This window comes from Cottoperca gobio, chromosome 7 (genome assembly GCF_900634415.1).
Source record: "Cottoperca gobio chromosome 7, fCotGob3.1, whole genome shotgun sequence".
Classification (NCBI taxonomy): domain Eukaryota; kingdom Metazoa; phylum Chordata; class Actinopteri; order Perciformes; family Bovichtidae; genus Cottoperca; species Cottoperca gobio.
In genome coordinates this window covers 15,494,094-15,516,426 of record NC_041361.1, presented here as the reverse complement: position 1 = coordinate 15,516,426, position 22,333 = coordinate 15,494,094, and the positions used below count along the sequence as shown (strand labels likewise).

The 22,333-nt window shown below is 41.4% G+C and overlaps 2 protein-coding genes across 3 annotated transcripts in view; one reads left to right on the top strand and one right to left on the bottom strand.

Moving 5' to 3' along the window:
• Positions 1-17,226, top strand: part of celsr3 (cadherin, EGF LAG seven-pass G-type receptor 3) — a 44,759-nt gene extending 27,533 nt beyond the window's left edge. Inside the window, exons 13-23 of the mRNA XM_029435938.1 lie at positions 1,964-2,138; positions 4,184-4,296; positions 5,188-5,267; positions 6,292-6,418; positions 6,682-6,801; positions 8,279-8,376; positions 8,854-8,945; positions 9,216-9,389; positions 10,850-11,044; positions 12,692-13,724; positions 14,028-17,226. Coding sequence (XP_029291798.1) covers positions 1,964-2,138; positions 4,184-4,296; positions 5,188-5,267; positions 6,292-6,418; positions 6,682-6,801; positions 8,279-8,376; positions 8,854-8,945; positions 9,216-9,389; positions 10,850-11,044; positions 12,692-13,724; positions 14,028-14,055 — 2,235 coding nt within the window. The 3' untranslated portion in view covers positions 14,056-17,226. The remainder of the gene's footprint in view (positions 1-1,963; positions 2,139-4,183; positions 4,297-5,187; positions 5,268-6,291; positions 6,419-6,681; positions 6,802-8,278; positions 8,377-8,853; positions 8,946-9,215; positions 9,390-10,849; positions 11,045-12,691; positions 13,725-14,027) is intronic.
• Positions 17,227-18,035: 809 nt separating this feature from the next.
• fsbp (fibrinogen silencer binding protein) lies at positions 18,036-21,989 on the bottom strand. 2 transcript variants are annotated; one of them, XM_029435085.1, is made up of 4 exons: positions 21,719-21,989; positions 20,091-20,146; positions 19,720-19,888; positions 18,036-19,165 (listed from the first exon to the last, which is right to left on the bottom strand). In XM_029435085.1, the coding sequence occupies exons 1-4, from the start codon at positions 21,981-21,983 to the stop codon at positions 18,765-18,767; spliced, it is 891 nt and encodes a 296-aa protein (XP_029290945.1). In that variant the 5' UTR covers positions 21,984-21,989; the 3' UTR covers positions 18,036-18,764. The 2 variants fall into 2 exon arrangements, with proteins under 2 accessions (XP_029290945.1, XP_029290947.1); XM_029435087.1 differs by having other exon boundaries at positions 18,036-19,126.
• Positions 21,990-22,333: the final 344 nt, after the last annotated feature.

The window sequence follows — 22,333 nt, the reverse complement described above, 5'->3', positions numbered from 1 at the left end:
TGTGTGTGTGTGCGTGTGTGTGCGTGTGTGTGCGTGTGTGTGTGTGTGTGTGTGTGTGTGTGTGTGTGTGTGAAATTCATCGTCGGGCTGTATTCTTGCCGAGGCTGCTGCTCTTTCTGTGTCATCTCTGGCTGCGTCATTAGGAATTTGTATTGAGCTTGTTTTAACCTTAAAGTCTGGGACGTACAAGTCTCCTTTCCTTAACTTAGAGATGAAGAGTTCTCAGCTGTAGTATTTCTTGAGTGAAGTATTTCTTCTTTTTCATAAGAGTCACTGAAGGTGGAGAGAGAGAGAGAGAGAAATGTTTACATTTACATTTTAGGTGTTTACCCGCTCTTATCCAGAGTAAATTAGGACTGCAACAGCTTAGTCATGGTAGAGTTTTTTACACATTTCTCTATATGATTTCGGTCATCATGTCACCAACATGCCCCTTTTGGTGAACATTACGAATATTAGGGGGTCACAAGAACCTTGCTTTCAGTCCTTATGCCAAAACAGGATGGACAGTTTGAGTGGTTTAACTTTTAATCCTCCTTGTCTGGTGTTTATGATGGTTAAGAACACATGAAGAAATCTCACCAGACTGTTTGTTCTCACTTCATTTTGTTATACTTGGTATTCAAAGCTTTAAAAGCTGACTGTCAGTTGCCAGCAGCTATCTATTTACACACCTGTGCGTTTTCAAGGTGTTACTTGTTATTGGTTTGGATTTAGTTTTTCTTCTGACACAGTTGTGTTAGACGACAGTGACTTGCTCTTTCAGATATGTCGGTGCTGTAATTCAGAGCCACTTGAGTTTGAATGGCATCTTTCTCATCTGGTTAAACAAACAACAGAGACCGAAGGCCGAGTTTAAATAAACCACTTCAGACGTGTTTGAATGCAGCCTGAGGGTCATTTCTCAGAAGGTTTTAATGCTAAAATTCTGCATTATTCATGAAGAAGTTCAGCATAACTGCCAAATCAAACAGCAGCTTTTAACTAACCAAATGGATTTGAGGTTTATCTCCTGCCCTGACAAATAAAACTGGGATTCATTCCTGATAATATGTAAACCAGGGCACTGGACAGACTTCAGATATTTATGTTATAGAAGATTACACATCTCTTTGCTCTGATTTGAAAGGCCTCTCAGGAGTTGTGCAGCATCACATCTCAGGCAATAAAGACACAGTTTACCATGTCCATCAATACTTTTTAATTGATATTTCAAAAATCAACCATGGACCAAGCTGACATTTTATAAATGTGTCGCTCCAAAATGTTTGGTATGATTCATGATATGTATCACTAGTACAAAAGTGTTGTTTGTCTTAGTTCATTACCTTAAGCTTTGAAATATATGATCTGAAATTATTGATTCAAACAATTGAAGTAAATATGCTTCAACTGAGCTGATAATTCCCCTTAAAACCAGGAAACAAGTTAGAATTATGTCTATTTCATGCTGTTTTCACTATTGTAAATATATTACATTAAATGAAGCTTACAGACTTTTACACACATAATTGCTATGACGATCACATTACCTGCGAGGGCGTTCTTTACTATGTGTACTCCTGTACCGATGGTGCTTACTGTCGTACCCATAATGCTACTTAAGTATGCTCTCTTGGCTATTATTACTACAATTCAGCACATTAACAACATCAATTTATATTCATATCAGTTATTTTGCACATTTCCTAGAGACATAGTCTAACATGCTGCCATAAAGTGTTCATTAGTTGCGTTGGTAATTAAATCATGAATGCCTGTTACTTCATTGCTGACACCTGCTGTATTGTAATAAAGACTTGTTAGGAACTTGCCAGGACGTCTGCTCTGCAAAACAATACGGATAAGGATTATATTTTCTTTATTACTCACCATCTTTTTTTCAAATGTTTTTCCTTCCCTTCTTTTCTTTCTCATTTCTAATCATTTCTAATTTTTAATAATTCTCTCTCTGCACCTCCAGTTCCTGTGTACGGTCGTGGCCATTCTCCTGCATTACTTCTTCATGTCCACGTTTGCCTGGTTGTTCGTCGAGGGCCTTCATATCTACCGCATGCAGACGGAGCAGCGCAACATCAACTACGGTGCCATGAGGTTCTACTACGCCATCGGCTGGGGCGTGCCCGCCATCATCACAGGTAACACACACATACGCATTCACACTACTGGTGGGCGGATCGGTCTAAAATAGCGATGTATCGATACCAACGTTGGTATCGATATTGACCAATACTTGCGTGATAAGATCGATACTTAAATTTCAGCTTCTCTTCTCTACGTTCAGTACACAACTCCCGTTAAATCATCGAGGTTGTGCATGTGCAAACACTGCTCCTCTCACTCACTTCGCTCATGCTCACTCTGCCCCCCCCCCCCCGCTATACTGTGAGTGTTGCCGGCGTGCATGTGACGTCACTCAGCGGCGCACTGCTGGCTGCATGATGGCAGAGAACAAGAGGAGCGCCGTTTGGTGTTATTTTACAGCTGTAGACCAAAATAATACAAGCTGCGATGTTTGCAGAAAACAAATAAGGTACTGTGGCAACACCACAAATGTATACAAACATCTAAAAACACACCCAAAAGAGAACTCAAGAGAAATCCCCAAACCACAACCAGACCCCCGGCACCGAGACAGAAGTCACTGGCAGAGGCCTTTCAAAAAAGTATCGGAATCGGTAATACTGGCCCTGTATCGCCCACCCCTAATTCACACACATGCAGACACGTGAGATCTCTGTGATGTTTGTCGGAAGCGTGTCTATGCATCCATGCCCCTGCCACATTTATACATTTATGACATCACGCCCTGTCATATGTGCACAGTCACACACATCACACACATTCACAATGAGTCTGGCTGTGTAGATAAGGTGTCCTATTGACACTTGTATTAAACAGGTTTCTGTGACATTTTAATATAGAGATAGTGAAGCACACACACACACACACACACACACACACACACACACACACACACACACACACACACACACACACACAGACGCAAGCAATTTCTTCCTTGACACATATGGTTGGCAAGTAATATCTTTCTGCTTTTTTCTATATCCGTCCTTCATTTACACACACACGCACACACACACATACACAAACACACACACACACACACACACACACACACAAACACAAAGATTTGCAGTTTCCATCCGGACTTATGCATGCTGTCAACTCCCCACTTTGTTGCTGTTTTTTTGTCACTTTCTCTCACAAACACACACACACACACACACACACACACCGACCGCTGTCTCACCTTGCCTTGAGAATGGATCTGTCTCCCCCCCCACACACACACACACACGTTGCATGTCTCATTCCTCCGGCTCAGAGGTGTGTTTAATCTGTCTGTCCGTCTTTATTTAGGCTCCCTGCCTTACTTTTGCAATTCAATTTAAAAATTATTTATAGCCACGACTGTCAGAATCTTGACAGTTGTCCTAACAGGGATAGAAAAGGAGTAAAGACTTCACAATTCATGTCACAAATCTCCCAGCGACCTCGTTGTGGAGAAGTGGCTGCACACAGAAAATGTAGGAATACAAAACACCTTGCCATCATTAAACAGATTCCTAAAAATTGTTGTGGTGTGGATGTGTTCGAGTTCAGTGATGTTCTTAGTGAAATATATTTGCATCCAAAAAGGATTTTGTTTTTAAGCTAACCTTCAAAACACACAAGTTTAATAAGCTCAGTCACAAATTGAGAACATTGGCTTCTATTATTATTAATAATAATAATAATAACAATAATAACAATAATCTTTATTTGTATAGCACCTTTAATACAAGAATTGCAGCCCAAAGTGCTTCACAGCACAAACATAACAATTAGTACAAGGACAGAATAAGAGCATTTACAGTACAATAATCACATCGTAGATGTAAATGAGTCTGAAGTACCATTATAAAAATAGCAGAATTAATGTTAGATAGTAATTTATCAGAAGCTTCAGTGATAACTTCCCGGTACATTGACACCTCTGAAAGCTCATTAATGTAATTATGCATTTAGAGCCACTGTTTCCAATGACCTATAATTATTATTTAAAAGATTACGAATGATTAAAAGATTAATACCCAACTTTCATTTGGATGTCTCTGAGCTCTGCTGCCACTGTCACTTCCTGCTCTGTCTGATCTGACTGTGTGTCTCTTCGCTGTAGGCCTGGCGGTCGGCTTGGACCCAGAGGGCTACGGGAACCCAGACTTCTGCTGGATCTCCATCTATGACAAACTCATCTGGAGCTTTGCTGGTCCGATAGCCATCGTCATACTGGTAACTGTCTCCCTGTCTGCCTGATATACTGCAGTTAATGCTAATGTATGCACACAAACTTATAGTGTAAACAGTGGTGTGATAGAGAATCAGAAGGTTTACAGTCGATGAGCGTTCAGCAAACAGTCAATTCTGATTTTCAGAGAAACATTGATTCAAGTTCTGTTCCCCACTAAAAGATTATATAGTCATAAAAGCTGGTGCAGATAAGCTTAACTCCGCTTACAGCACTAGGCTTGATATAATCCTACAGTAAACTCACTTTATTTCTTCCCTGCCCTTCAATTGCTGGCTGGGGACCCTCCCCAAATTAGGCTGCATCCACACCAAATTAGGCGTGAACGGCGAAAGCGCCAGTCCTTCCATTCATTTTAATGTGGGTAGAGTGTTTAGAGCCGATGTTGAAAAAAAAACCCTGTAAAAACAACTTCACGGCAACATCTTAGGCATGTAACTGTGCCAAGTTTTGTAATTACAGTGCAGTGTAGTCAGTGTCTTATTCACTTTTATCACCTTTGTTCATGCCAGTTTTTATTTCCTTTTTTTCCTTCTTTTGTGCCTTTGCTTCTTCTGTACTAATTAATTTATTCAGCAATTTATTTTTCTTTCATTCTCTAATTTGTCTATTTGCTTTCACTGTTCAAGCAAAGGAACCACAGCAAAATAAAGGAGCAATTCATTTGTCCTTAATTTGTCTGGCTTTGTCTTTAATAAATGTACCTTTTCCCTCATAGATGACTTTATGATTTATCATAAAGTCATATGATTTATCGATTTTGTTTCATCCGTTTATCTTCATCCCTGATTTTGCTAACGGCAGTATTGGATTAGCTGGCAATGCATAAAGAAATGTCGCCGTACCTCACTTTATACTAATTTCCCTCTATCCAGATGAATGGGGGGATTTTCATGATTGTCGCCAAGATGTCCTGCAATCCCTCTCAGAAGGAGAGCAAGAAGCTCCCTGTCATGTGAGTACCCACCAACCAAGGTTTACCAAAATTACTTTTCTCACTTTCAAAAAGTGACTTGAAGTTGTCTATTTTATGTTGAAGCCCTCACTCTACTTTTACTGTACCTCTCAGGGTTTGGGGAAAAATCTAGTTTTCTTTATTTCAGGCTTCAGAGGGTACGGTATAAAGATGGTCTGGTAACAAGATGCCAAGGCCAACATTGAAGTACTATACAACATACATTAAAAGTAACTACGAACAATGAAACAAAACTATGCGTAAATCTCTGCTTAAATTAAAATAAACGTTTCATCATTTTTGTTTGCTGTCATATGAGCATCACAAAACCGTGTGCAGTGTAGTTTTATAAAATGATTTGTGACATGAACTAACAGGGAATGTATTTGTATCTGTCTCATTCAGTCAATGTTGATTTGATAGACAACGATCACGTCAGGCCTTGTTATTGATCAAATCATAACGACACAAGGAAATCACTTAAGCTCTGTGGTGTCTCTGTGCCTCAGTCCCACATCTCTGTCTCAGTATTCATCCTATCATCCTATAGTTCTCTACACTTCTCTACTTCTTCCTGCTGGTTCTCACTTCCTGTCATTCTTGCCTCTTGAGTTTTCTGTGTCTAAATTTCTCCATTGCCCTAATCATGGGCATCAATAAAGAGTTGGCTGTGAGCAAATTATACATAAATGTATAATGACCACATTGTGATGCTATCAGTAGTAAAAGTATATAGTGTTATGAGGCACAAGTACATTTGTTCCAAATGTTACATTTACTGAAGAGCTGGTTATAGAGGGTAATAAGCAAAGTAATCAGTGTTAATATTAACATGTGTTGATCCCAGTTTAAGTCGTTCACTTGCACATCCAAGTTGTAAATGTAGAGATGAAACAGACAACATCGTCTGTCCAAAGAACTGCAGACGTCTGCACATGTTGGCCATTTGTCATTATGGTACGTGAGCCGACAGTCTTTTATTACTGTACTTCTCCCTCACTGACCTCCGTGTTTCTCTCTCCAGTGCTACTATTCGCAACGCCTTCCTGCTGTTGCTGCTGGCCACCTCCACCTGGCTGTGTGGTCTGATGGCTGTGAACAACAGCATCCTGGCTTTCTATTACATATTCGATGTCCTCTGCCTAGTGCAGGTATGAACAAAGTGTATATTTACATGAATAAATGTTGCTTTACTCTCTCACTGTTTCAACTTCCATCCAGTTAATTAAAGCTTTTACATTTGTATTTACAGTAGGTCAAAGTTACTTGCCAAATAATAGTTTTCTTATTATTGCTTGCATACAAATACCAAGCGGTGTGTGTCCAAAGGAAAAGACATTATAAGACACATGCAAAGATCTGGCAGAGTCGCACCTTAAACTTAATCCTAACTGTCTACCGCTCTCTCTCCCAGGGTGTGTCGGTGATGCTGGTCTTCACTGTGTTCAACTCAGAGGTGAAAGAGGCCTGGAGTGTAGCCTGTTTGGGAAAGAAGAGCCCCGGAGAAGACCCACCAAGACCATCGCAGAACACTGTGAGTTACACACACATACAGCCTCCCTACTGCTGCAGCGCGTCTCTGCTAAAGGAAATGTATGTGGCCTGGTGTCTCGTTCTGAATTGACTATGCTAACATTTACACAGCACATTGTGTTAATTAAGATATAACAGTTATGATCTTATAATGTGGTGGTCATTACTGCACAATAACTGCAGCTTGAATCTGAGACCCTGAAGCTGTGAATCGTTTACTGGTTTATATGTTTTATTCTCTTCTACAGTATTCTCTTTTCTAGATGCTCATCCTCACTGTGTCAACTACTAGAGCAGCACAAAGACCCCCTTGCCCTCCATTCCTCCTTCACACTATCCATCCATCCATCTTTCCTGCCCCCCCTCTCTCCTCTCCTTCTGCCTTCAGGGTTTGTGGCTGACCCAGAAAAAACAATAATATACCGACCAGTGGAACCCTGCCTGCTCTTAAACCCTCTTCTACAAAAGCGCTGCTGTGTGTGTGTGTGTATGTGTGTGTGTGTGTGTGTGTGTGTGTGTGTGTGTGTGTGTGTGTGTGTGTGTGTGTGAAACCCAATCCTGTCTTCACATCTTTTCTTCACTCTCTCGTCCATCTCGTATGTGTGTTTTTAGTTCATAGCTCACTGCACTCTTCAGCCTCTCTCATTATCTCTCTGTGCTACTGCCATCGTGTGTGTGTGTGGGGGGGTGTGTGTGTGTGTGTGTGTGTTCACAGTCCAATATCCCCTTTTTATCCAGTGAGCTTCATATGCTATCCTGGATTTATGTGTCCATGATGTGTGTATACATGTGTGTTACATGCATGTGTGTGTATTAGTTTATACATAGTTCATTCCAACCTTTTAACCCCAATTTCCCCAAAGCTCTTCCTATCCATCTCTGAGCCATCTGGGGCAAAATAACTTTCCAAAACTATTATTAGACACAAATGAACACCTATATACTTTCGCCTTTCTGACTCATACTGTGTGGTACGTTATTTATGAATATAGTCTAATACAGTATAGAAAGATAAAGTGTGCCTCATTTCCGGGCTGTTGGCTTCTGCTCCACTAGTTTAGCCTCATTTTTGTTCTTTTTCCCGGTCAGCTTTAATAGCTCCCACGAGTCTCTGGAGAGTAAAATATCATGTTTAGTTTTTTTAATGTTAAAACAAAAAAAAAGATGTCTTTACAAGGTTATTAATTTTTAACCACCTATTATCGTACCATTATCTTATGATATGGATGGAAAAGTATCAGAAAGAAGTCTTTTATACAATAATAAATTATGGAACAGAGGCTAGCCGAGCACAAGGTGGCCCATAATGAGGATGTGAGTTTGACTCTTGACACAGTCTAGTTCGTGCTGTAAGGAAAGACGATTCAAAGCACTTTGTTACGTGTTCAAAAAGCATAATTTTCATGTTTTGTACCATTCAGTGTAATGGTTAATATAACTCTCAACCTTCTTGTGTGTGTGTGTGTGTGTGTGTTCAGGCTCAGAACCCCTATCACAACGCATCTCTTTTGGAGCAGAGCGGGCTGCACCGCATCACCCTGGGAACCTCCACCATCTCCTCTGTCAGCTCCGCCAGGTATTTAAATACACAGAGGTTCACACAGACACACACACAGAAATGAATGGCTGGTCAAGTAGATTAGGACTCGTATAATTCCTCCTGTAGTTCAAGAGAAAATGGTTTGATACATTATCTTTTAAATAGGAGTCTGTCAGGTTTGATTGATTCTTTGTGACTTTCTTATTGGGGTGAAAGTTGCTTCAGGGAGGAATTTCTCTCGCTAACAAAAACCCTGTCGTGCATTATGTGGGTCAGTGGGGTAAAGATGAAGAAGATGGGATGGAACAATGTACTGTAGTGTATGTAGAGCAACACTAATGTACTCTGAGAGTGGCTGTTGGTGTCTTAATGGTTCAGCGATTGTCTGTCCTGTGTGTGTGTGTGTGTGTGTGTGTGTGTGTGTGTGTGCGTGTGCGTGTGGATGCTCTCTATACAGTATACTGTTTGTGTGTGTGTGTGTGTGTCCTCACTCCTCTTCTCTTTCCCTGTTAGAGAAAATCTTTTGGCTCGTCAGACTCTGGAACAAAACATCGTTCAAACCGGAGCGACAGACCTGGATGTGGCCATGTTCCACAGAGACGGAGGTGAACACGCACACACAAACACAAACACACACTTTTAACGAGGAGGAGTGACACATTCTCCATTTCTTCACCCCTGTTTCTCTCTCTTTCTGTCTTTCTTATCTCTCATATACATTTTATTCAAGATTAAGCTCACATACATTACACTGGAGAATGACCCATCAACACTATCTTTCTTTCCTCTTTATTCTTTTTCTCTTTCCCTCCTCTCACTTGTTTCCTCTCTGCCTCTTCCTTTCTATCTTCCTCTCTCTCGCCTTCTTCTCCCAGGTGAGGATTCAGACTCAGACTCAGACCTCTCCATGGAGGAGGAGCGCAGTCTCTCCATCCCTTCCTCTGAGAGCGAGGACAACGTCCGACTCCGTGGGCGCATCCAGCGGCGATTCAAACGCTCCAATCACAGCGAGCGTCTGCTCACAGAGCCCACCCACAATGGCACCAAAGGTAGGCGAGCACTTAAAGTGGTTTTCAAATGGTTTATCTCGACATTTTCACTTGTTTTTTCTTTCTTAGGACCAAAGCCATACCGATACTTTCAGTCGACTTCACCACCCCACACACTGTATGGGTTGTAGTTGCTGGAGTTGTGAGCGAAACCATACAAATAGGCATTTCTTTCTAGATCTGGGTACAAAAAGGATGACATCATTGTACTTGAGAAGTTTTAATACTACTTGTTATTGGGTTATTTTAGTAGTACCGATACCCAGCCCCACCCTGCCAGACGGTAGAGTCAAACATTTAAGTTCCCTGCTGTAGAAAGAAAGTCCAAAAACATACAACATATGTACACACACACACACACACACACACACACACACACACACACACACACACACACACACACACACATACAAGAGAAAATGTCAGTGCCAGTACTCCTAAAAGTACGTGATATAAACAGCATGCATATACAGGTTTGAAAGGTTTTACTGTGAGAAAAGGCCAGACGTGCAAATCTATTAATCCTTATAAGTAATCAATTATTAGCTTAATAAGCTGTCTGGATCACATCAATCAATTCAGGGTAAAACATGGACCAAAGCGGTCAGTGAGTAGAGGAGGACAGGATGCAGATACAGTCCAGTCAGTGCAGTCAAACTAAAGGGCCAGAGTATTGCTGAGGGGTGTTTTTAATGAAAGGTCACAGTGTGAAGATGGCGGCCTATTCGTTGTGACAAAGCATTAAACCCTTCAGTAATTCAGCAGAGCCATCGACGGGCCAGTGTTAGAGGACTTTTCAAGGAATGTTCATAACTGTGTAATTATTAAATGGACAGCTGAAACAGACAGAAAAAAACAATGAATGGATTTTTATAACCTTTTGTTGTTGCATTATTTAAAAACATGTTACAGAAAATAAAAAAGGCTTAATGAACTCTACCAATTAGAACAGCGTGTGGTTCTCAAAGCTTAACATCGATGGTGCAAGGACGTCATGTATTTTATAGCTGGAATGAATAATAATAATAATAATAATAATAATAATAATAATAATAATAATAATAATAAATAAGCAATTTATAAAGCATGATGTCGTCACAGAACAAAGTAACATGTTGAATGGCTGCAGAGGAAGACACCTGTTTAAGTCCATGAATGTTGTCTATTCATAGGTCATTTGCACTCGTCTGATAGATTCTCTACCAATATGTCACTTTAATTATCCCCGGCTGTTATTTCTTAATGAACATGTGCTATTAGTCTGTTAACACATGCTATTTGATACAGACATCGGTTTTGTGTTTGAGGCATAAGAATATATTGGCAGCTTTTCATAACGGGTGTTTTATCAAAAGTGATTAGTTAACAAAGTCATGACCTGGCGTGAGAACGTATGTATGTGTAAGAAGGTGTCAGTTCATGTGTAACCAGGTAGTGATTGTCCTTTTTGTGTGTTACAGATTTGGATGGCAATGACCTTCTGTCCTACTGGCCAGCTTTGGAGGAGTGTGAGACACACAGCCTTCAGAAGTGGGGCTCAGAGCGCCCCCTGGGGGCAGATTACAGCAAGGACGCCGCCAACAACAACCAACCTGACGCCGCGCTGACCAGCGGGGACGAGAACGGCCTCACCCAGCCACACAGGCACCGCAAGGGTGAGAGAAGCACAAATACATACCATCTAAGGGCACACTGATTGGATTCACTTTTGATATTGTAATCTCTGGTTTGTGCTTCCTGTGTGTTTGTAGAAACATACCTAACAGACTTATACCTATAAGACAGTGTGTTTTTGTTTCTCTCTTTTATAAATATCTACTTGTGGAAAAAGTCATAGGATTGTTACGTTTGCATCTTTGATTAAACGTTCATCTTTAGATATCAGTATCTGGCCTGTAAACCATATTATCGTATTTATCATGTTATTTAACAAAAATCTCCGGACGTTCGGTCTGGCTGATGCAGCCCCTGTCATCTGGATGCAAATGGGGCATTTTGCCAAGAGGAAGATGGAGGCGATGTCAGCTGTGTGAGCTGAATCAGCAAAGCATCATTAAAACACTCCATAACTGAGACCTTATCTGCTCTATGTGCAGTCAGTCTGTTATACATTTGAATTATTTCAGTAAACCCTCTATGTGACCTAGCAGTGCTACATGACATCATGAGAAGAGTCCACAAATATAATTGCTTTTAATCTCATGTTCAAGTTTTCTTGTTGGTTTTATTAGTAAACAGACTTTTAGTTGTTTGGATGTGCAAAGAGCAGTATGTTTCGTCTTAAGTCACAGTCAGTATATAATGTCATGGTCATCATACCAGGATTTACACTTTGACCACCTCATGTGCATATCATGCGGAGTTTTACCCACACAACGCACTAAAGGAGGGAATCAGCTGAATGGCCCTGATGCATACAGAATGACTTTAACAACACTGTAGCTTCAGTTAAGGTCTACATCTGGCCCTATAGGCGTGGGTGACACTGTCATGTGTACAGGATAGTGTGTATACTCAGAATACATACATATAAAATGGGCATAGGCGCACATGCACATACACACACATGCACATACACACACATGCACATACACATGCATGCACCACACACTCAGAGTGAGTGATGAAGAAATGCAGGCAAAGTTGGAAATCACTCATGTTGCCTTTGAGGCTTGGGTGCCATTTTAGTGAACATATTAATAGACAAAGCACGCACACACACTTCCTACTGCGACTTTCATTTTCTTCTGAACCCCTTCTTCCCTTATCACACTTCTCAGGGTTTATACTAAGTCTCAACTGTTCTGGAAAATGTTTCATTTGAAACGTTATGTTTCCAAGGTTTGGAATATTATGATATATTTTCACAGTAATCTGATGTTTTATCTACACAATCACGCATATAAACCAAATACCTTTTAATATTCTAAATGAAACTGTATTTGTTTGTTGTCTCCTGGCGTCTCACGTCGGACAGACCGGAGCTAGTAAAGCATTAAATAATCATGATCAAAATATACAATATAAAAGTTCATATGAAGACTTGGTAAAAACCAACAACATGTCAATATACACTGATTGCTGTGGGTATGAATTCATTCTGTAAAGTTTATTTTTTGCAATTGCATTTATAATAACAATTTAGAGGCAATTTTTTGCTTAAGTTACCGTGAAAGTGGTTGAATTTTACTCTTAAAAGCTGTACGAACGCTTACTTCTTCTACCTCCTGCTTCCCGCCTTCACCTTCATCCCTCTGTGTACTTTGCAAGTTTTTTCTCACGTTCTTATTTTCATGCCTCAGGTATCCTGAAGAATCGTCTCGGCTGTCCCCCGGCACTCCAGGGTCTTTCCACCATGGGCCGGGTCCCCAGTGAGCTCAACTGGTACCGTACCTCTACTCTGGGCCATCGGGGTGTTCCTGCAGCCTCGTACGGTCGCATGTACTCTGCCGGTGGAGGTTCCGGCTCTCTCTCTCAACCGGCTTCCCGCTACTCCTCCAGGGAACACCTGGACTCTCTGTCCCGGAGGCAGCTGTCCAGGGATACACTAGGGAGGCAGACAGTAGGGGGGTCGAGAGACCGACTGGACTCCCGGGGTTCCAGGGACAACCTGGATCTCTTACCAAGGAGGAGAGAGCTGGGGCAGGGAGCAGGGCTCGGGGGCCTAGGTCTGGATCACCAGCGAGTCTCATCATCCAGGGAGAACTTGTCAGGATCCAGGGACAGACTGGACAACCACCACACAGGGAGCGTCCACACCTCGAGGGAGGACTTGAGTGGGGGAGCGGGAATGGAGGGATACCTCAGCGGCTCGAGGTCGCAGCTCAACTCGCTAACTCGGCGGCAGGCCTCATCCCGGGAGCACCTCGGGGGGGCGCTGATGAGCAGCAGGTCGAGGGAGCAGCTTGAGACCAATGGAAGTGGAGTCCAGGCTCAGCCATGTCGGGAGTGGCTCCGTACTCTGCCTCCACGCCAGCCCTCGCACCCTGACCAGCCTCCCTCCTCCTCCCCTCCTCCCCCGATCTCTGAAGAGCCCCAGCAAGACCAGCTCCCGTCTCACCTCAGAGGACGGCTGGACTCTGCACCGCCATGTATGTACCCCGGTCAGACTGTCCCGCAGGTCGCAGGTTCAAGTCCAAACACTCTTGGTCGACAACCGTCCAGTGAACACCTGGATATTCTGTCCTCCATCCTGGCATCCTTCAGCTCCTCTGTCCTCACTCCTCCCCCTGCTGCCTCTAACCCTGGTCCTAATGGCTCCGCCCATGGACACTCACCCTCCCTGTCCCAGTCAGCCACCTCCCACAGCATATCGGAAGTCTCCCCCGACTCTGAGTAAGTCTTTCTGTGTTAATAAATCTGCCTGGACTCTCCTCCTGTCCTTTTTCTATTTTGCATCTCTGTCTTTAACTTCTCAACAACATGTTTGGCTTTACTTTCCTGCATCTCTGTTCCGCTTCTTCATCTTCGTGTCCCTTGCGTGTTTTGCTCAGTCTCCCTCCTCCCTTTGTCCCTTTGCCTCAAACAACTAATTTGCATTTTGCTCCTGTATCTACAGTATTTTGTCATCATTATGTGTAAGTGAAATTACAATCGGTAGAGAAGTTGCTGAAGACTCATTTTCTTTTCCTTCCTCAGAGCCAACAGAAGTGAAGGACAGTCTTGATGACAGCCTACATATCCCTTTATGCATTGCAGTGCTTGGAACACCAGGTTCAAAGGTCATAGATGGTCCTGAACCACTGGGGAACCCTGGGACAGAGGAGACACTGAGTTGGGAAGAAAGTATGACAGAGAAAGCGTCCATGAGGATGAAAAAGGATGCTCGTGGGCAGTTTGTACTGTGTAAATCCCACCGCCTTCAATGATCTACGATGTTTCTTTGGACGATGAGTCAACCACCTCTACTACCTAAAAACACAAAATCCTCAGATTTCAAACGCAGAAGTCGGCTTGATCCAGACAACATCCGTCTAAAGGAAGAACAAAAAGAAAAGACTGTAAATAACATTTTTATACATTTTGTATCTTTTACATTGGAGATGAAGAAGAAATCTCTTGTGATGTTTTCTTTCTTTCTTTCTTTTTTTTTAAACGATTGTGTCCGTGTGAGGTTGTGAGGGAGGTTGGTGGGAGTGCAGTCTTGTTCGTTGCTGAGGGAGGTATTTCCCCCACAAAGAAAAAAAAAATCCCTGAAACTTCTCCCTGAAAACAGTTTTTCTCAGAAACTTTCCTCACACTCATCAACTGTGTGTATAGCGACAGCAGGGGTCCGGCAATAGTATCTGATGAGATTATCAAAAACCGCGCCACGTGGTTGAAGGGAAATATCAAAGTAACGAGAAGTGATTGTAAATAGAGGAAGGGATTATTATAAGAGAAGAGATTTGATGGAAGATGATTGTGAAGAGAAAGATGGCCAACGTTAAGCTACAACACCACAGGGAGGTTCAGAGTTGGAGTGTCAGAGTATCGTCTCATCCAGGAGATTGTGCTGTCTTGTGATCCACTGTATATGAATGTGACCTTGTCATCCGTCTGTGTATCTTTGTGCCTGGTGCTGAGACCTGATGGGTGGAGTTAGATATCTGTCTGCTTCTCTGTGTCATGTAACAACCACTTAAAGACCCTCAAAGTATTTTGCTCTTTGATGCATCACGACTCAACCTGCCTCAAGAGACGCCACAGGAGCAGTCGAATCTCTCCGGCAGCATCCAGGAGACTCACTTATTAAATTTTTTCTTGCAAAAGTTCTGCGCAAATCCAAGCCAAAGGGACAACCGCTTAAAAATCAACAATACATTCTTGTTCTCTTGTGCAGGGTGTGAACGCTCTGGATGTAATTCACAGTTGTGTTTAAATGTGATTGAAAAAATTAGTTTTTCATAATGAGCCTCTTGATCTGCACTAGAACATAACTCGCTGTGTTTATCATTTCATTTGGCTGCATACTAAATATGAAAGTGGATTTTGGTTTGGCGTGTAGGAGGAGAGCGGATCAGAGGGAAGACACGTCCAAGTGTGCTCAGATATTTTATTTGGAGGTCACAAAGCAAACCTTTGGTACATATCCAGAATGCATTGGCTGATGTCTGTAGCATATGAATCCCATGCCAGATTTATTCCCTTGCTTGGCTGAACACAGTTGCTGGGAAATTACTTCAGAATATCCTTGAAATGGGAAATTTCCTGACTTTGCTAACAGGCTGTCATTGATGAAGAGGTTCCACACCAGAACACATTAATACAGATTTGCTCTCATTGTTTAGACCGCTGTGCAAAGATGAGGTCTCTTGCAAGATCCAGCGTCGCCTCTGCAGCACCGTACCAGTTTGCTGAGGAGAGGAGTCAGTTGTGTCAGCACTAAAAGCCTCTAAGTGGTTTTGAGTTCCAGGTCTTTCCATCAGCAGCTGTTCCTTTCTCACAGCTGTTGGAGCGAGCGCAAGTTCAGGCCTTAAGGTAACAACACACAGGCATTTGTAAGCAATGGAGACAGACAGGCAGTCTCCACCAGCCTTCAAAGGGATTTAAGGGATTGTGGCAAACATAACTGTGTTTTTTTGTAATGACAGAAATGCAGTGTTTCTGTATTACTAAAAATGTGTTGTCTGCGTGTGCCCGAGCAGAGAGCACGGTGACAGTCAAACAATACTTCAAAACAATAGAGCACAATGAGCAAAAGAATAAATCATGAAGTTCAAAACCAGACAAGGATGAAACAAATTGGGTCAGAAACCGTGACTGTGTGCAAAATGTAACTGCAGGGCCGCGAACGTTACTCATCGCAGAGAGGAAGGGAAATGGAAATGCAGATAGTGGAAATAAAAATACACACCTCACAAATGCATATCTCCCTGCTCTGTCATCCCCATTTTCCTGGGAGGTGAAAAGTGAACATATTTTTTAAAGTAGTATTGCCAAAAAATGCTCCTGCAGGGGAACACAACCCACTAGTCGGTTAAAGGGGTAGTACACCTAAAATATCTGCGTTTGATTCCTCCTCACCCTTTTCATTCAGCTGCTCCATTTTATTTATTTTTCTTCACAAATCTGTTTGTTATCTTCAACTGACAGTACCTTTAACTTGTACAGACATGAGATTTATTTTATTTATTTATTGATAATTTATTGACATTGTATTGATTATTTATGTTGCCATTTTGAATGAGGTTGTTGTTAAAGAAGTATGTGGATTATTTTTATTTTTGGCAAAATGTTTCCTTTTTCTGTTTCAGATCAAAATGTCTCTGTTTACAATGTCATGCAGGACACTTAATTTGGTTTCTTTATCTAATCATGGAGGTGAAATGTGGAAAGATTTGACAAAACAAACTCAAATGATCCACCTTTATATCGGTGCATTTATCCCCCCCAGACAGAATGTCAACATATCCAAACTAAAAGTTGAACACTTGGCATAGTGCAGATATGCCCCAAATCAAACCTTTTCCCTCCCTGTGATCGATCCATTCACATGCACACAATCAGGTCCTTCACTGGTCATGTATGTGCTTTTATACACAACAGTCAGACGTCAGTAACACAAAACTCCTGCTTCAGGTTAATGTGGTCCGGACCAACAGGAGTGAGGGGAGACAGAAACGTTGTGATGTGCTCTGGAACAGGAACACAGTGGGGAAGTGATGGGAGGAAAGAAACAGTGAGAGAAAGTCGTGAGAGGAGGAAGGATGGGAGATTGTCTTTGTTAGCTTGTGTGTTCATTATGGGATGCCTTCTATCCCGCCGTCGGCAAGGGGATGGCGGCATGGAAACAGCTGTTCCCCTGTTACCGCGGAAACAAGAGAAATGTTGGATATTAAAAAATGACTTATTCCTACACGGCTGTTTATATTTATTTATTCTGCGTGTGTGTGTGTGTGTGTGTGTGTGTGTGCGTGCGCTGCTTGGTATTCATGAGAAAATACATTTTCAGGTGCAAATAACTGAGCAGAGAAAACATCCTGACAGACGGACACGTTTTTCAGGAAGGCTCTCTGACTTGTTTAGACTCAAAGTATCCTGTCACATTCAGAGGCGGCAGAGATGTTCAGCTGCCACCTTGATTCTGGCAAAACCAGAAGCACCCAGCTGAGACACAATATAACACTCCCTCAGATTACCTTACATGTAAAGTGCGAAAACAAAAACAGATCAATGCTCCTGTTCCATTCTGAATAGCATGACTCAGTCGCAGCTCCATGAGACATGTTTATATCTGTTAAATACAAACTAAATATTTGCTTTAGCACTTACAGACGGGTGAAAACTTAAAGGGATATTTTAATTATTCACGTCCAAAATTCAAAATATGGCTACCAGCACCAGAAACTCGGAAGCCAAAAACCCAAAGATATTCAGTTTAATATGACGTAAAACAGAACGGCAGAAAATCTCCATATTTGAGAGGCTAAAAACAAACAAAGATTTACATAGCAGTTAATGCTCTTGTGGCTGAATGGGGAGCAGATCCCAAAATCAGCTGAGGCTGGTATAGCAGTGTAAACCACACACTACTTCTGGCCAAGTAGTGAATGTTTTGCCTAATTTATTCAGTTTTTTTCTTTGATTTGTCACCGAATGCACATTTATTTACAACGCAAAGACTACATTTTAAGCATACATAGGAAGATAAATCATAATAAAAGATTTTTCATTTAGAAATGTCATTTTATTTCTACATCTGCAGTGATTAGATGTAATCTCAATACATTCTTTAAAGCGACGTTCCCACTAGAATAGGCTATGACCTTTACAGACACATCAACCTTAAACATCAATGAACGTCTCATACATTTAAATAGTGAAGACACATTGTGATGAATTATAATAAAACAAAACAGGATCATTTCGATTTTTAACCCTTTTACACAATTCAGAGGTTTGTCTACAGGATGTGCAAAGTATTAATGTTTCATAGCATGTCCATGTACTTCTATAGATCTATTAGCAGCACACCTTACACTCTCAACTAGTTCAGTTTATTTTGAATATAGAAATCTTACCGAGACAGAAGAGGTGGTCGTCATATTGGCCATATGGAATAATGTAACTGGTACTAATCTTCAAAAGAGCTACCGTTGTACTGTTGAGTAGTCTGCAACTCAAGTAATCTCACATGTGCTTTTAAGTAACAGTACTCCTACTCGAGTAGGACGTTGTCATATGCTTTTCAAAACTACAGTCTGCCTCAAAAACCAAAGAAGTCTCAACAACAGAGAACAACTGAATTACAATTACAGAAAAAGAACAGCTGATTTAAAGCAACCGAGAATCCTCATTAAAATACAAAACAATGTATAAAAATAGCAACAGTTTCATGGCATATAGACAAAAGAATACAAGAAACTAATAAAAAATACAACAATTCAAAACAGTTCATCCTGACGGATCAGACGTTTTCTCCTCTTCATCGCTGCTGCTGGAGGAGGATGGCGGCACTTCCTCGCCCATCTTCTTTAGCTTGGCTTTGTAGTAAGCCTTCTTCATCCTGAAGGCCTTCTCCTTCTGCCGCGCTGCTCTCCTCTTCTCCCTCACCAGCTCCTGCTCCCACGCCAGCACCTTCATCCTGTTCTCCCACTCCAGGATCTTCATCTGCTGCTGCTGCTCCAGAGCTTCTGCTCTCTGCTGGTGCTCCTGTCTCGACATGTCTGCAGAGTCGTGCTGAGTTGAGCGGCGGGTCGCTTCCTCCGCCTCGCTGCCTGTCGGGTGGAGACGCTGGCTGATGATTCGGGAGGTGCCTGCGAGGTCAGAGGTCCAAGATCTATAAATGTATTTAACTGTCGCAAACAACACACTACTGGTATCATAGCGGGAGTTCACACCGCAGGAACTTTCACAGGGGACCGAGAACCTTTTGAGAAACACAGGAAGTAAAGCTGTGTTTGCACCAGAGGAACTAGGGACTGCGGTCGAATAGTCTTTTTTGCTCATGAAGGTTCCTAACTTAGTGAAATGGCCCCTTGTGAATTCTTCTTCACGTCTTTCCTTGACCTCATGACGTATTCTATTTAGGTTAATGTTACACTATAAACATTACCATTATCAATACAATTCCAAACAGATATTCATCAGATTGCCTTTTTAGATTAGATTCAAATGTATTGTCATTGCACAGAATTCAAATACGAGACGGGGGAAAATGACACTCCTTCCTCCTCATCCTTTGTAATATTAACCCAACAAATTATCTTATTATGCTAAAGGTAATAATTCAGTTCTGTTTATGTCTTAATTAAGAATAATAATCAGGTTAATACTGGAATATAACATGTAAAAATATTAATTCAAATACAAATAGTGTGGCAGCTTGCAGAGCTTTATCTGAGGGTACCTGGTGCTGTGAAATAAGCAGCAGGAAATGTGGCATCCTGCAGCTCTGCACTGTGGGAGGTGGAGTTTGTAGTGGGGCTGTGGCGTAGATCCGACCAGCCGCTACCTGTTATTCTGTCCAAGGCGTCATGCTGGAGGCAGATGGCCACTTGCTCCTTGCTGTCCTCAGTCTGAGAACAAAGTGTTTTCAGTAATTACTTCACGCTGGTGAAACATTTGTCATTTCTAGAATGAAACTTAGTTTAGGAATCATAGTTGTACATTGATATGAGCTGCTCCAGGTTTATTTAATTGTTGTGCTTTGGTTTAAATTCTGTGATATTCTGTCTCTAAAATAAATGTAAACCAAAACAATCACTTTAAAATATTTACCTGATTCACGCTGCCATTTATCTGCCCAGCGGCATTGATCAGCATCACGTTGCCTGCTAATAAGGAGGAAGGGACACAGACTGCAGGTAAATGTGTATCAGAGAAATAAGCAGACAGTGCCTCCCTCTGGTGAAGGCAGGTACAACATCACATTTACACACTAGGAGACAAACACACTTATGTCCGAAGCACCTTACAGAATCATGACATCATTTTTTTTAGTAAGGATAGTACCAAGTGGAAATTAAACTTACTGTAAGTAATGAAGCATGATGGCAAATTGACAGACATTAATCTATTTTGGGATGTTAATCTTTACTCAATGAAACAGTCAACAAAGTCAGCCTCAAATTTGCTTTGTTTCAGGCAGAGTTCTGTACTGACAAATTATAACACTTTAACATTTAAACATTACATTCAGGGATGATTCAATGAGTTTCCAGGCTGAATACATTGCATGTTTGACTACATGAACATGTTTTGGGGAGGCAGCAGGATGTTAAAGGGAGGATTTATGTTCCAACTCTCATGGCAGCGAGTAAACATACTGTACATCGCCTTTGTAGTCTGCTGTAATAATACTAATAATCAGGTCAGGGTTTTCACACCTTGTGAAACATCAAATTCAAGGACCCAACGCAGCATAGTGCTAGACACGGATCAAGGTTGATTACTTTAACAACACTGAGACTGTTATAAAGAGAACTAGCAAGCTGTACATAAGCTCACAGGCAACAATTAAAGAGAGAGGCTTGAATTTGTTCTGTGTTACAGTGATGGCAGACTCTTAACACAGCACAGCAAAACATATAAGTTAAGCTATAGCGACAGAGACTTATCTACAAGTTGAAGAGTTAAGTACAAGAACTTCAAGTTCTATTCTTGTACAAAATATATACATTCAAGCACTTTTTAAGACCTATGTCTATTTGTCTTTTCAAAAAACTTTCATGGCCATGATTTCCTCCCCCTCAAATTAACAAACGTTTATGGATTTCAAGGACTCTGGGAAATATGTCAGGTATTTAATAGGTCTGGCCCAAATAGTGTGTTGAACCTATTTCCTATCATACAGGGTTTTAGTGTGTTTTGTGCATAGTTAAAGGTTCTTATATGGGGTTAAATTGACCAAATACCTGCATTTGTAACAACACAATACTGTTATTACATCACAACTACTATTACTACTAGTATTATTACATCATAGTGAAAACAGTGCTAGGCTCAGGTAATTGTGTGCTCAAGGACACTTCAGCAGGCTGCAGATGTTCGGCTACAGCTGCTGCTCTTCATCATCACTGTGTTTTTAAAGCTCTAATAGTACAGCCTACAATGTATGAGGGAGTTTAGACATATATTGTTGTCATACAGAAATCTTATATATGCATACAAATAATACATGACCACAGGGAAAAGCTGCGGTTGCTGGCCAGGGACAGATGTTTCAACACTCACGTCTGGACAGTTGTTGCAACACACACACCCACCAACACCACAGCTAACCAACCAGCTAAACAAACAGGGACGGTTGATGGGTTAGCATTACACACATACATAAGTGTTATTAAACAGGTCTCGTGTCATGCTTTTTAAACAGTTTTCTCGTTTTATAATTGAAGCTAAGCTACCTTCCACTATCTTGCGGACCGCTGCTTTGTGGCCAGCTCCCCCTGCGTGGCTGGTGAGAGCAGCCTCGCCCATGGTCTGAAGCTTGATTGATTTACAACAGGCCCTACACCGGGCGAAGTGAATGTCTTGGACTTCTTTGACCAGCCAGTCTTTATAAATTTCCTTGGAGAGCCAGGAGTCCTGAAATTTACATTTTCCAGGCATAGCTAACGGTAAAGTTAGCGGGACTGCTACCGAACGGCCACTGCTTCCTGGTGCGTTCATGTCTAGTCGGAATATTCAAGGTCAGTCTGTATCACTGCGCATATTAATTTAAATTACGCTATGAATTGTGCACATTAAAAATAGCCAATAGCTGTAAAGCAGTATATTTAGCTAAATCATATGACCTCATATGATGTCACTATGACTTTCTCAAATAACTGAAAGTATTAGAAAGAACGTTTAGAAACAGCACAATTGTATCTGCAGGTGTAGTAAGAGTAATGACAAAAGTTTAAGAAATAATCCAAGAAACAACAAGAAAATTATAACATATCCGTCATTTTTAAAGACTAATATCCCGTGTATTTATCTACGATTAATACCTATGACTGATCCTAAACAACATTTTT